The sequence below is a fragment of the Trichechus manatus genome, unplaced genomic scaffold (assembly GCF_000243295.1).
Source record: "Trichechus manatus latirostris isolate Lorelei unplaced genomic scaffold, TriManLat1.0 scaffold00190, whole genome shotgun sequence".
NCBI classification, from domain to species: Eukaryota; Metazoa; Chordata; class Mammalia; order Sirenia; family Trichechidae; genus Trichechus; species Trichechus manatus.
In genome coordinates this window covers 1,161,245-1,174,522 of record NW_004444126.1, presented here as the reverse complement: position 1 = coordinate 1,174,522, position 13,278 = coordinate 1,161,245, and the positions used below count along the sequence as shown (strand labels likewise).

Genomic DNA, 13,278 nt, shown 5'->3' with positions numbered 1-13,278 from the left:
TCTTTCCAAGAACTCACCCCTCAATATCAGTGAAGCCAATCTGTTTTGGGCTTTAAATGTCCTTCAACCTCTACAGTACTGCTTTTCAAGAATACCAACTGGTATACCCACTGCTGTCGAGTCATTTCTGACTCACAGCGACCCTATATGACAGAGTAGAACGGCCGCATAGGGTTTCCAAGGTTGTGAATCTTTATGGAAGCAGACTGCCACATCTTTCTCCAGTGGAGCAGCTGGTGGGTTTGAACTGCTAACCTTTACACTAGCAGCTGAGCACTTAACCACTGTGCCACCAGGGCTCCTTCCAATTGGTATAAGGTGAAAGTAATAACAGGGAGAACAATTGTAAAAGAGTATCTGTCTGTCTGTTTCTCTCATCTTTTAATTCAACTGAACCTTTTAATGCATCTCTGAATAATGTTAGACACAGCCTATAGTTAGAGCCACATCTTTTCATGAAATATTAGAGTATGTAATGTCTTCTCTGAAGGTTTCTGGGTGGTGCTAACAGTGTGCACTTGACCACTAAAGACTGGCAGTTCGAACCCACGCAGCAGTGCAGAAGAAAGCCCTGGCTATCTGCTTCCATAGAGACTACAGCCAACAAAACCCTATGCAGCAGTTCTAATCTATAACACGTAGGGTTGCCGTGAGTCAGAATCAGCTCAATGGCAACAGATTTAGTTTTGGTTTTTTTAATGTCTTCTCTTACTTGATTACTTATAGAAGGCATACTGGTCCTCCAGGGCAAAGCAATTTACTATTGGGGTATTGTGATTTCAAATTACAGAATCTTAGAACTAAGACAAACAGATTGGTTATTTAAATAGCCCAAAAATCCAGAGAGGTTGAGTCATTGGTTAATAAAAATTCAAGAATATAATCTAAGTCCACTAACTTCCAATAGCCTTTCCACCATCCCCTTCTGCCTCATTAATTCAGCTATCAAAAGTGATTCTTAATCTTCTTTTGTCTAAATATCAGATCTTGGCAAATTTGATAATCAATTCTCAATGCTCAAGTTGAGAGTCCTGGAAGACTAGAGATGTTCTACTTTAATGTCAGACTGTGTACTTTTATCATATTTACCTCTCATGGGAGATTTCATAGCGGCTTCCACCATGCCCACCAGAAGCTGGAGACTCTTGGGGTCCTGAGCCAGCCCAGATGCAAATGCAGCCAGGGCATCGGCATGACGTCCGAGGTACTGGAGGGCAACACCCTGTCGGAAGTATGCCTGGAAATCAAGGAAAGATAACGTATGTTTTACTTATTGCAGTGTGTTCCAGCAAAGCTAATGTTGATTCTGTATAAGAACAACAGGCCGGCAGAACTGAGACTGAAGATGACCTTTGCTGAAAAACCTAGTAAACAGTTGGTAGTCAAATCTGATTTCTTCTACCATTATAAAATGCAAACATGCTTCTTCCAGGCAATTTATATTTAAAATTTTCACTCTTTTCTCTTAGTAATATTACTACATCCTTTGGCATTTATTCACATATTGCTTTTATTGTTTCTCAATGATCTTAAAAATATGTCTTAACCCACCTTTAATAGCATAAGCTCCTTAAGGGCAGGGTTTGCAGATTTTTTATATCTCACCACGGTCTCTGCTACAATGCAAGATATATGAGAAATACTCAATTTTATATTTCCCCCTTATATAATTAAAGGGAAAAAATCAATGTATAATTATTATCAAGGTACTTTTAATAATGAATAACATAACATGGCTACATACTTTTAATTTTGTCTTTCAAACATAACATTTAAAAGCAGTTATCTAAAATATGTGTGCTTTACTTAAAAACAAGATTGTTGTCCTTTTTGTTCTTTAATTGGATTACTTTAAAAATAGTAGTATCATCTGTGATTATAGGAAAACATTCTTTCTTCTGGCTAATTGCAGAAAAGGCCAGAGAACTAACAAAATACTTAAATTTTATAATAGTTTTAAGAAAGTACAGTTTGTTTTCAAGTACACAGAGTAAAGTCAAATAAATGAACAAAGTGTTGCTACTATGTTACCTGCAAAGCACTTTGTACCTGATTAAGTAATAAATAAAAATGATACATTATTAATGAATTAATTGTTTATATGACAACATTTGCTTCGAAAATGCTTGGCCTCCTATTTAACTTAAATACTCTTACAATACTGTTAATAACACAAACTTGACTTTTTCAGCCTAATATACTCTGAAATTATCACAAACTGTATTCATGAGATCTCAATGAACTCTTAAACTACTAAATACACTTAATGTACAATTTTATTTTATACACATTTGTACACGCAGAAAGAGCGAGAGAAAAGCACCTTTCACATTTACAAAACATAATTATGTACCTTATCTTATTTCATTTTTATAACTACCCTTTGAGGTAATTCAAGATAGGCAATACTATTCAGTGTTTCTATTAAGAAACAATCCGTAAACAGAATGAATACTCCAATTATTATGGGCTATTCAGGCTTCTATTAGTTTAAACTACCAGCAGCTGTTAAAACTCAGACCCCAGAAAGACAATAACCTGCAAATGCACTTTCATTACTAATTCATAAGATTACTTCCTTTCACTGCACTCAGTCACTGCTTTAATCTTTAATGTGTTTACAGGCATTTTTTACTACCCTTTTCATTTCATATTTTAGGTGGTTTCTATAACCCATGAGGCAGTACATGGTACACGGCAACTAAAAATAACTATACATAATTCTAGAAATGCTAAAGCTAAACTAAAAAATTATAATTATTTAAATCATAAAAAATAATACATATATTTATGTATATAAATATGCCAAATACTTGTAAACTGTAAAAATAATGTAAACTGTAAAAATAATGTAAAAATAATGTCAGTAGTTATTGATTTTAGGTGTACTATAAGAAACACAAGAATCTTAGTCTCAATGAATTTTTATAACTTCTTATATATTCAAAGTAAAATTTTATCATTAGTTACTTTATTGAAACAGCAACTGATTTCCCTGTATGTCAAAATGAAATCACCAAAAAGTATGATTTATGTACCCTTTAGGAGGCAGGCAAAGTTCAGTGTCAAATAAAAGCTCTGGTATCAAATTCATACAGCAGCTCTCGAAGAGTGTGCATGTTTTGCTTTCTTAGAATACTCAGAATTTAGATGAGAAAAGGCAAGACAGGGCCATGCCCCCTACAATCTTTGCTTCCTTTCATTAAAAACAAGTATAGAAGAGGAAGCTCAACTGTCTCCTTTAGTCCTCCCGCGCGTCCTTACAAAATTCCCAACTTTATAAGATTCTCTCAGTTAAAAGCTTTGAGTTGTCTCCCGGTCAAGATAGCATGAGCCCAGATGTAACAAACCCCTGCACCAAATCCAGAGTGGAGCTCTCCCAGCTTTTTTCCATGCAACGTTCACTGAATGTACAAACAGCTGCTGAATAAAAATTAGTTGATACTTTTGTGAGAGACAGGCCACTATGGAGTTCAAGCTGATGATGACAAAACCTAGATTGTGGGTTATTGGGATCACATAAATAGCATTCAGCACAGTGCCTGACGTACAGTAAGTACTCAATAAAATTAGCTATTTTTATTATTTTTAGTTAATGTGAAAAGAAATCATTGGAGATTTAGAATATAACAAGATATAATTATAGACCAACCAAATACAAGGGGAGCCCAGTAAATATTTTAAATATCTTACTATTCAATATAATATTGCTCAATTCTTATCACTGATCCATTCACTCCTCCCTTTGCTCCTTAAAAGACGGGAGACAACTTGGAAAGTACATAATTGTGCCTCCTCATTGTTGTAAGGCTCTCAGACAAAATCTGAACCACCTGACTAACAGACATGAGTATCATCAGATATTGGGAGATGTAGCAGCCATGCCTTTGCCAGCCTCCTCCAAAGCAAAGGTCAAAATGTACTGGGATTCACGGCTGTTTACTATAGCTTCAAGTAAATAGATGGACCTGCTGCATCCTGTCTGCTTCTCCCGTACTGGTTCCTGATACTAATTGTTCTCATACCCACCATCCCAGATTTCACAGGAAGTGGCTTCATCTGGGAGAGGGGCAAGATTGTGATCATTTAGGATTGCGCAGAGGCCGTGTATGTCCAGTATGCCAAGGCAAGTTGGAGCCTCTGAGTGCTGAACATTCGGTACCCATCCAACCTCAGATCATACACCCTCCTCTCACAGGATCCCCCAAGCGTACACCACAATCTGGTCACTGGCTATGTAGTATGTAGAGGAGGAAGGACAACATGAATTGACTACTGACTATATTAATTATACCCTGAGAACAACGGTTTTAACCTGAAGTTTTAGCCAGCAAGAAGAGAAACTTACAGGGAGCTACTTAATACACTGGGGTGACAGATGGGATGCCTGGGTTATCAAGTGTTTCATAGTCATTTATATTTTGTTGCTCACCACAAAAAAACCCACAGTGGTGATTCCACACATCCTACTAAATGATTGCACAAAAAATATAAAGATGACTGGTTATAGGAGTAAGTTTCCATCCCTTCCTTCCTTCAATTAACATTCCCTAAAAATCTACAGTGCCAGGTATTATGATGGGCCTAACAAATACAAAGAGAAAAAAAGACAAGAATGGTACCTTCGAGTTGCTCACAGTCTAGAGGAAAAGAACATATAAAGCTATCAATGCCTTGATGGTAGCATAAAGATCTTGATTGACTACTTTGGTGAGTGGCATCTGGGGTCTTAATAGCTTGCAAGTGGCCATCTAAGATGCATCAATTGGTCCCAACCACCTGGAGTAAAGAAGAATGAAGAACACCAAAGACACAAGGAAAGTAGTAGCCCAAGAGACAGAAAGGGCCACATAAACCAGAGACTTCATCAGCCTGAGACCAGAAGAACTAGACGGTGCCTGGCTGCCACCAATGACCGCCCTGACAGGGAACATAACAGAGAGTCCCTGATGGAGCAGGAGAAAGGTGGGGTGCAGAATTCAAATTCTAGTAAGAAGACCAGACTTAATGGTCTGACTGAGACTGGAGGAACCCCGGAAAGCATGGCCCCTGGATTCTCTATCAGCCCAGAACTAAAACAATTTCCAAGGTCAACTCTTCAGACAGGGATTAGACTGGACTGTGGGACATAAAGTGATACTCGTGAGGAGTATGCCTCTTAGCTCAAGTAGATACAAGAGACTAAGTGGGCAGCTTCGGTCCAGAGGTGAGATGGGAAGGAAGAGAGGGTTAGGAGCCGGTTGAATGGACATGGGGAATCAGGGGTGGAAAGAAGGAGTGTGCTGTCACAGTATGGGGAGAGCAATTAGGGTCACATAACAATGTATGTATAAATTTTTGTATGGGAAAAAGTAAAAAAAAAATAAAGATCTTGACTGATAGCTGTAGTAACTGCTTACTCATAGTAAGGGTTTGTAATACTTCAGCAAGAACAAAAAAATATATAACTAATAACCAAAGTATTTAAGCTGTTATTATAATTCTTGGAGCCCTGCTGGCACAGTGGTTAAGAGCTCGGCTGCTAACCAAAAAGGTTGGCAGTTAGAATCCACCAGCCACTCCTTGGAAACTCTATGGGGTAGTTCTACTCTGTCCTAGAGGGTTGTTATGAGCCAGAATCAACTCGACGGCAATAGGTTTGGTTTTTTTGGTTATTACAATTGTTAAAAGCCCTTGTGGTACAGTGCTTAAGCACCTGGCTGCTAACTGAAAGGTCTGTGGTTCAAATCCACCAGCTGCTCTGCGGGAGAAAGATGTGGCAGTCTGCTTTCATAAAGATTACAGCCTTGGAAACTCTATGGGGCAGTTCTACTTTGTCCTATAGGGTCGCTATGAGTCGGAACTGACTTCATGGCACCTAACAACAACAACAACAATAAATAGGGTTGCTATGAGTAATTGACTCGGGGGCAATGGGTTTTTTGGTTTATTATAAATGTTTAGCATTGTCTGCTTTTTTAGGTGGCCATTCCTCTCATCCCCGAGGGTTAAAGTAAAAACACTCAAGGACTAAACATGTGAAACAGTATTTTTTTCACCCATCAAGTACCCCTGGAAGCAATGAAGAATGTGTTAAGTCTTTACTTTCAACACTCTATTCCTGGTTCATAACTCCAAAACATCACTGAATTCAACAATAACCTATTGTACTACTGCCCCTTGGCTCGAATGAGTAATGAGGTAAACTATTATACTTATAGATACATGTGTATATTTATAACATACAAAAATATATAACAAAAATATGTAACATACAATTATATATAAAATTAAGAGTGTATATTCACATGTTGGGAGTCCTGGTGGTGCAGTGGTTAAGAACTACGGCTGCTAACCAAAAGGTGAGCATTTTGAATCTACCAGCTGCTCCTTCGAAACCCCATGGGGCAGTTCTATTCTGTCCTATAGGGTCACTATGAGTCAGAATCAACTGGACGGCAATGGGTTTTTTTTTTTTTTCACTCATATGTACAACACATAATCTATTAGTTCAAGCAGTTCTCAAAGATTCTACCTCTTATTTTAATTTAATCTTTACTTTGAAATGTTATACTTTAATATTCCTAACCTGTCTTCATAGTTTGAATTTGAACTTTTAACATCTTCTGAAGAAGAAATATCTCTAACTATAACATAAGGAGCCCTGGTGGCGCAATGGTTAAGCACTCGGCTGCTAACCAAAAGGTCGGTAGTTTGATATCACCAGTGACTCTGCAGGAGAAAAGACCTGGTGATTTGCTTCAGTAAAGATTATAGTCTAGGAAACCCTATGGGGCAGTTCTCCTCTGTCCTACAGAGTTGTTACAGGGTCACTATGAGTCGGAATCAACTCTATGGAAAACAACAACTATAACGTGGCAGTATACCTGCTAGCCAACATATACTTTCCACATTATCATCATCATCTTTTTTCATCAAAGTCTGTAGATCACAAGATCATCTTACTGAATTTTCTATTATTATTTCATTTAAAAATGAGTAGAAAAGGGGCAAACAGAAATGCTGATTTTAGTTTTTCAGAGAGCAGCAGCACTGATCTCTAATTTCACACAACTAGGTCAAAAATGAAAATCATTACAGGGTGTCAAAACCAGCAAAACTTTAACTTCATGGATTTCCAAAGAACAACTAACTGTTCCATTGTGATGGAAAATGATAGAATTACAGAATATGCAAAAGTTGTTGGAAATATCAAAATTGACTCTAAAAGGAAAGGCATGATTTGAGATATTATTTTTTAGTTCTCTAGGAATTAATACTCTTCACTCCCTGAACATGTCAATCTTTTGTTTGAGATTTGCATATTTGATATCTTGCATATTTGACTTTTATATACCTTTTCACAACTGCATTATATGGGAAAATAAAAGACTGGTTATATAGATTACTTAAAATAGATATCCATCATATAAGTAAAATGTAAATATGCACATATTACCTATTATAAAATTTATTACATGTTACATATTATACATTATGTCACTTCATTTGCACATAAATATGACAGCACAGGATCCATGCCCTCAATAAGTTTTCACATCATCTACAAAGAAGAGTCAATTAGAATAAGCTCGGACTACTCAGCAGAAACGATGCAGGCAAGAAGGCAATGGGATGACATATATAAAGCCTTGAAGGGAAACAACTGCCAGCCAAGAATTATATACCCAGCAAAACTGTCTCTCAAATATGATAGCGAAATTAGAGCATCTCCAGATAAACAGAAGTTCAGGGAATTTGCAAAAAACAAACCAAAATTAAAATAAATACTAAAGGGAATCCTCCAGTTAGAAAATCATTAACATCAGATAACAACGCAAGACTAGAACACAGGACAGAGCAACCAGATATCAACTCAGATAGGGAAATCACAAAAATACATCAAAGATAAAACACTGAAAATAGGGAAACAGAGATATCAATATGTAAAAAAGGACAACATTAAAACATAAAAGAGGGACTTAAAAAATGTAGACATAGATTTTTCATATGGAGGGCAAGTCAAGGCTATATAAAGAAATAAAGGCTGGTATAAACTTAGAAAAATAGGGGTAAATATTAAGGTAACCACCAAGGAAACTAACAATCCTACAAGTCAAAATAAAAAACTAGAAAATATAGAGACTCAGCAAATAAGTTTTCACAGTCTTGCATCAAACAGGCACTTGCATGGAGATACATACATGCATATTATTTTTGCTATGTATCTGTTTCAGTTATTACAAGGGAGAAATGATCCAGAACAGCACTGCCCAATGGAACTTTCTGCAATGAGGGAAATGTTCTCTATACTGTCCAATGTGGTAGCAGGTGGTAGCCACTAGCAAGCTACATGTGGCCATTCAGCACTTGAAATGTAGTGAGTATGACTAAGAAACTAAATTTTAAATTTTATTTCATTTTAATTACTTCAAATTTAAATAGCCACAAGTGGCTAGTGGCTACTGTGCTAGACAGTGCATTTCTAGATTTTGGTCTTCCTCTAACACAAAACCTCTGAACACAAAGCAAGATTATAAGAAAGTAAAAAGGAATATACCAAGCAAGTGAAGTGACTACCACAAAAGTGCTCTACTCTCAAGATAGCTGTAATAGAAGAGCAAGGACTCAAAAAAAACCTGTTGCCATTGAGTTGATCCAGACTCACAGTCCACTTATAGAGGGGGGTGATAATGATGACCTCAAAGGCTGTAACAATGGTTGCTAATTGAGATCATATATGAAAGATAAAACACAGAGTAGGCTCTTTAAAAAAAAAAAAAGAACAGAAGTGTATTTCTCACTAATAGTGTTTGTCATTTGCTATTTAATCAAGTGGAGTCCCTGGGTAGTGCAAATGGTTACAGTGTTCGGCTGTTAACTGAAAAGTTAGAGGTCTGAGTCAATCCAGAGGCAACGTAGAAGAAGGCCTCATGATCTACTTTGAAAAGTCAGCCACTGAAAACCCTACGGAGCACAGTTCCACTCTGACATACACTGGGTTGCCATGAGTCGAAATCGACTCGACAGCAACTGGCTGTTGGCTGGTTTAATCAGGTGGCTTATCTGCTTCACCAGCTCACAGATTAAAAGTCATCTTTGGTAAAGTAGGTGAAGGGCTGACAAAAATTAAGCACAGAAAACAGAGAAATGATAGCTGGCAGTTTCCTATGGAAAAAAGAAATATAAAACCTTTTGGAAAAATGAACACAAATTTATAGCACAATACAAACATGAATGATCATAACGGTCACGCTGAATCACTGAGGAAATAGTTAATACATGTTTGGCATCTTTGGTTTCAAAAGGCTACAAAGTAGGTAATACATTTGAAGGAAATTGTTCAATCATAATTGTTTTTAAATGTTTACATTTTGACATTTGATTGGGTAGCTTCAGTTATCTCGTAAATTCATTACTTGGAACAAGCATTAAATGCAAGTTATTTGGGTTGGGTGAAAGAAGGAAGAGGTGTCATAAAATGGAGACCAAAAAACTATTTATAGGAACATGAAACAGTTCTTCCTCTTAGTCACTTTATCCTCATACAATGATTATTAGAATTGTTACAGGGTTTACTGAGGCCCAAGCTTGACGCACATTTTAGAACTAACAATAGCCTAGTCTTGTTATATCAGTGCTGCCACCATTAATTTTCACTTTTTTACTGCATATATGTAGATGTTTTATTTTCCAGTGCCTTTTCTAGTTACCGTTTGTTGAACAGCTACTATGTGCTAGACAGTGTATCGGGTACTTGCCATAGTTTCCCACTAACCCTCACAACATCCTGCAAGCTGTTCTTAGAAAGACCATTGCACACAGAGGGTGGTTACAAAACTTGCCCCAAATCAGAAAGCTACGCAGTGAGACAAACCTGCTGCTAGACTCTTTCCCCTTCCCCTGTCCCACACTAGCTCTGTGATAAAAGAATTAACGGTGTGCAAGTAACCTCTAAATCAGGTTTCTGTCTAGAAATTCTTGTACTCACAAAATTCAACATATGAAGGCAACAAATAGAGGAAAATCAGAAATAACACAGAAAATTTATGAACATGAATATTTAATCTCTATTCCATTAGCAACCACTGATTGTGGAACAATTTTTAATGAATTGGATGGAGAGAAAATTCATTTCATTAACCTTTCATATAAATGTATTATTATTGAACCAAACAGGTCACTGTACTTGCAACTCAGTTCGATGTTAATTAGATTACAGGCATGAGGCTTTAAATCAAAGAGAAACAAAAGGAGCCATCAGCAAGCATCTCAGCCAATGCTTGTTTGTTTGCTGGCTAAAATGGATTTTTACCTGCACTACAATTTGCTATGCTGCTTTTACTTCTTGACATTTTCAAGTGAATTTTCTCTTGCTTCTATTTGCTGACACTTTATATTAAAAACAAAAACAAAACTTGAGAATCAGCAAAGAACACATTCTTCATGTGGCAAGGTGTTTTACCTGCTCAGCTGGGAGTAATCATTCCTATCTCTCCAGAAAACTACACTTCTGTTTTTCACTAGTCTATCTTACTGTATGCTGAAAGCACATGCAAGAGATTGGAAGCTATTTTAAAAAACACAATTATTTAGTTTTGAACCCAGAGTCAGAGGCCAAAATGGCCTAAACGTAATGTTCTAACCAAATCTGCAGCTGTGAAGTGTTTTTCTCTCCAACTTTGGTACAGCTATGGAAATCAGTCAATTTGTAAAGGAAATCTGCTCTCAATTCTGATTATTTCATATCATATAAACTATATGTTTTCCTCAAACTAATTTTAAACTAATTGTATCAAAAGTGTTAAGGTAACAAATTTATGGAAAATCATATTTTAGAAAAGAATTAGATTTGATAAGAAGTCATAGAAAAGACGAAATGTCAACCAGAAGTTAAAGAACTAACCCATTACCTACTGTCATCAAGTCCATTTAGATTCATAGCAACCCTACATGACAGAGTAGAACTGCCTCATAGGGCTACCAAGGTTGTAATCTTTACGAAAACAGACGGCCAGGTCTTTTCTCCCTCAGAGCTTCTGGTGCATTCAAACCGCTGACTTTTCAGTTAGCAGCTGAGTGCTTTAAATACCGTGCCACCAGGACTCCTTTTTCTAGCACTAGACGGATTCTCAATGTTAGAATTTATGTCAGATTATAAAATGTGTGTACCATCATTTGGAGTTTCTCTTCCAAGTTTTAAAAATAAACAGTGAAAGAAGTTTTCATTCCCTCAGAGCAGCAGTTCTCAAGTTTCCCTATCTTGTGCCTTCACGCAGCGGGTGAGGCATGTTCTTGTTAGGTACTGTGGACTCAGTTTCAACTCATAGCGACCCTATGTACAACAGAAAGAAACACTGCCCGGTCCTGCGCCATCCTCACAATCATTGCTATGTTTGAGTTTATCGTTGCAGCCACTGTGTCAGTCCATCTTGTTGAGGGTCTTCCTCTTTTTCGCTGACCCTCTACTTTACCAAGCATGATGTCCTTCTCTAGAGACTGGTCCCTCCTGATAACATGTCCAAAGTACGCGAGACGAAGTCTCACTATCCTCGCTTCTAAGGAGCATTCTGGTTGTATTTCTTCCAAGACAGATTTTATTCGTTCTTCTGGCAGCCCATGTTATATTCAATATTCTTCGCCAACACTGTAATTCAAATGCATCAATTCTTCTTTGGTCTTCCTCATTCATTGCCCAGTTTTTGCATGCATATGAAGTGACTGAAAATATCTTGGCTTGGGTCTGGTGCACCTTAGTCCTTAAGGTGATACCTTTGCTTTTTAACACTTCAAAGAGGTCTTCTGCAGCATAGGAGATGTATGAAGTCAGGCCAAGAAGAAAACCAGGGAATTTCCTGAACATTCTCCAAGAAATCATCTGGCTTCAGCATGGGTTTCTGTGCCCCTGTCCTGCCAGCACCCCCCACCACCACCACACCCCACCCAAGAACACAGAAGCATGTGTGCTTTCACACCCATAGCCTGGTCCTGGGTCAGTGGTAAAACCAGAAGTAAAATGGAAAATACTGGTGGGCAGAGAGAATGGTAGATTAGGAAAAATGCTGAAGCCGAAAACATGGGAATTAAAGGAGCCCAAATTCTTGCTAACTATTGAAACAAACACTTGGCATCTCACTTATCATAATGTAGCTATACCCAAACCATGCCAGACTGATGAAAATCTACTCCCTCAGAAAGCAGTCTATGGCTAATTACTGCCATACTGCCATAAGCAGCTATATACTGGGATATAAGCACTCTGCATAAGGCTTCCTTGAGCAGCTGACATTCTACCATTATCGACTCATTCCTTTGATCATTCCTGGCTATCAACTCTTGTTTTCTCTTTGAATTGTTATACAAATGGGAGCCCATAGCATTATGCCAGGGAGAATGCAAAGCCATGTAATAAACATGCTCCATCTTCCTGAAACGTCAAATTTATTTGAAATTTTTAGAAGAAAATTATTTCTATATAAAAAATTATAAAAGAAAATGAAGAGTTCACACAATTTTTAAAAAAAGAAAATATAAGGATATTATTATCTCCACTTCTCCTATACCCTTCAATCCTTAGAATATCCCTCTCTTACGACTTCAGGTGTTTGAAAAAGTAAAGTTTGAGAAGTACTTCCTAGACCACTGGTAATTAATACCTTTTTTAATTGCTTCAATTGCTAGCTAGAAGTAAGGGCATCCAGACAGGAATATGTACTTGGGAGAGGGACATGAGGAAATAAAAGATATTTAAAAAGCCAAATGGAAAATTTAGAATAGAAAAAAAATAAGTGTAGTAAAATTTTTATGGGATGGGCTCAACAGAAGAATGGAGAAGACAGAGGAAAGGATCAGTGAATTTGAAGCCAGATCAACAGAAGTGATCCAGTCTGAAGCAGAGGAAGAAACTCACCAAAAAAAAAAAAAAAAAAATGAACAGAGACTCAGAGATATGTGAGATAATAACAGAAGTTTTAACATTCATGTCCTTAGAGTTCCAGAAGGAGAGGAGAAAATGGGTGGTGCAAAAAAAAAAGTTTTGAAGAAATAATGGCTGAAAACTTTACACATTAAGTGAAAGATCTAAACCTACAGATTCAAGAAGCTCAGGGAACTCCAAATGAGGTAAACCCAAAGAAATCCATGTCCATACAGATCATAACCAACCTGTTGAAAACTAAAAACAAAGAAAAAATCTTGAAAGCAGCCAGGGAAAAACACCATATCACATATTTAACTATAAATCTAACCAAATATGTGTATAGTCTGTATGTTGAAAACTATAAAAAGCACATGAAAAAA

The 13,278-nt window shown here is 37.1% G+C and overlaps 1 protein-coding gene across 1 annotated transcript in view; it reads right to left on the bottom strand.

The window, feature by feature from the left end:
* TTC28 (tetratricopeptide repeat domain 28) overlaps positions 1-13,278 on the bottom strand; it is a 703,674-nt gene that overhangs the window by 374,833 nt on the left and 315,563 nt on the right. The window contains exon 3 of the mRNA XM_023741786.1: positions 1,090-1,237. Coding sequence (XP_023597554.1) covers positions 1,090-1,237 — 148 coding nt within the window. The remainder of the gene's footprint in view (positions 1-1,089; positions 1,238-13,278) is intronic.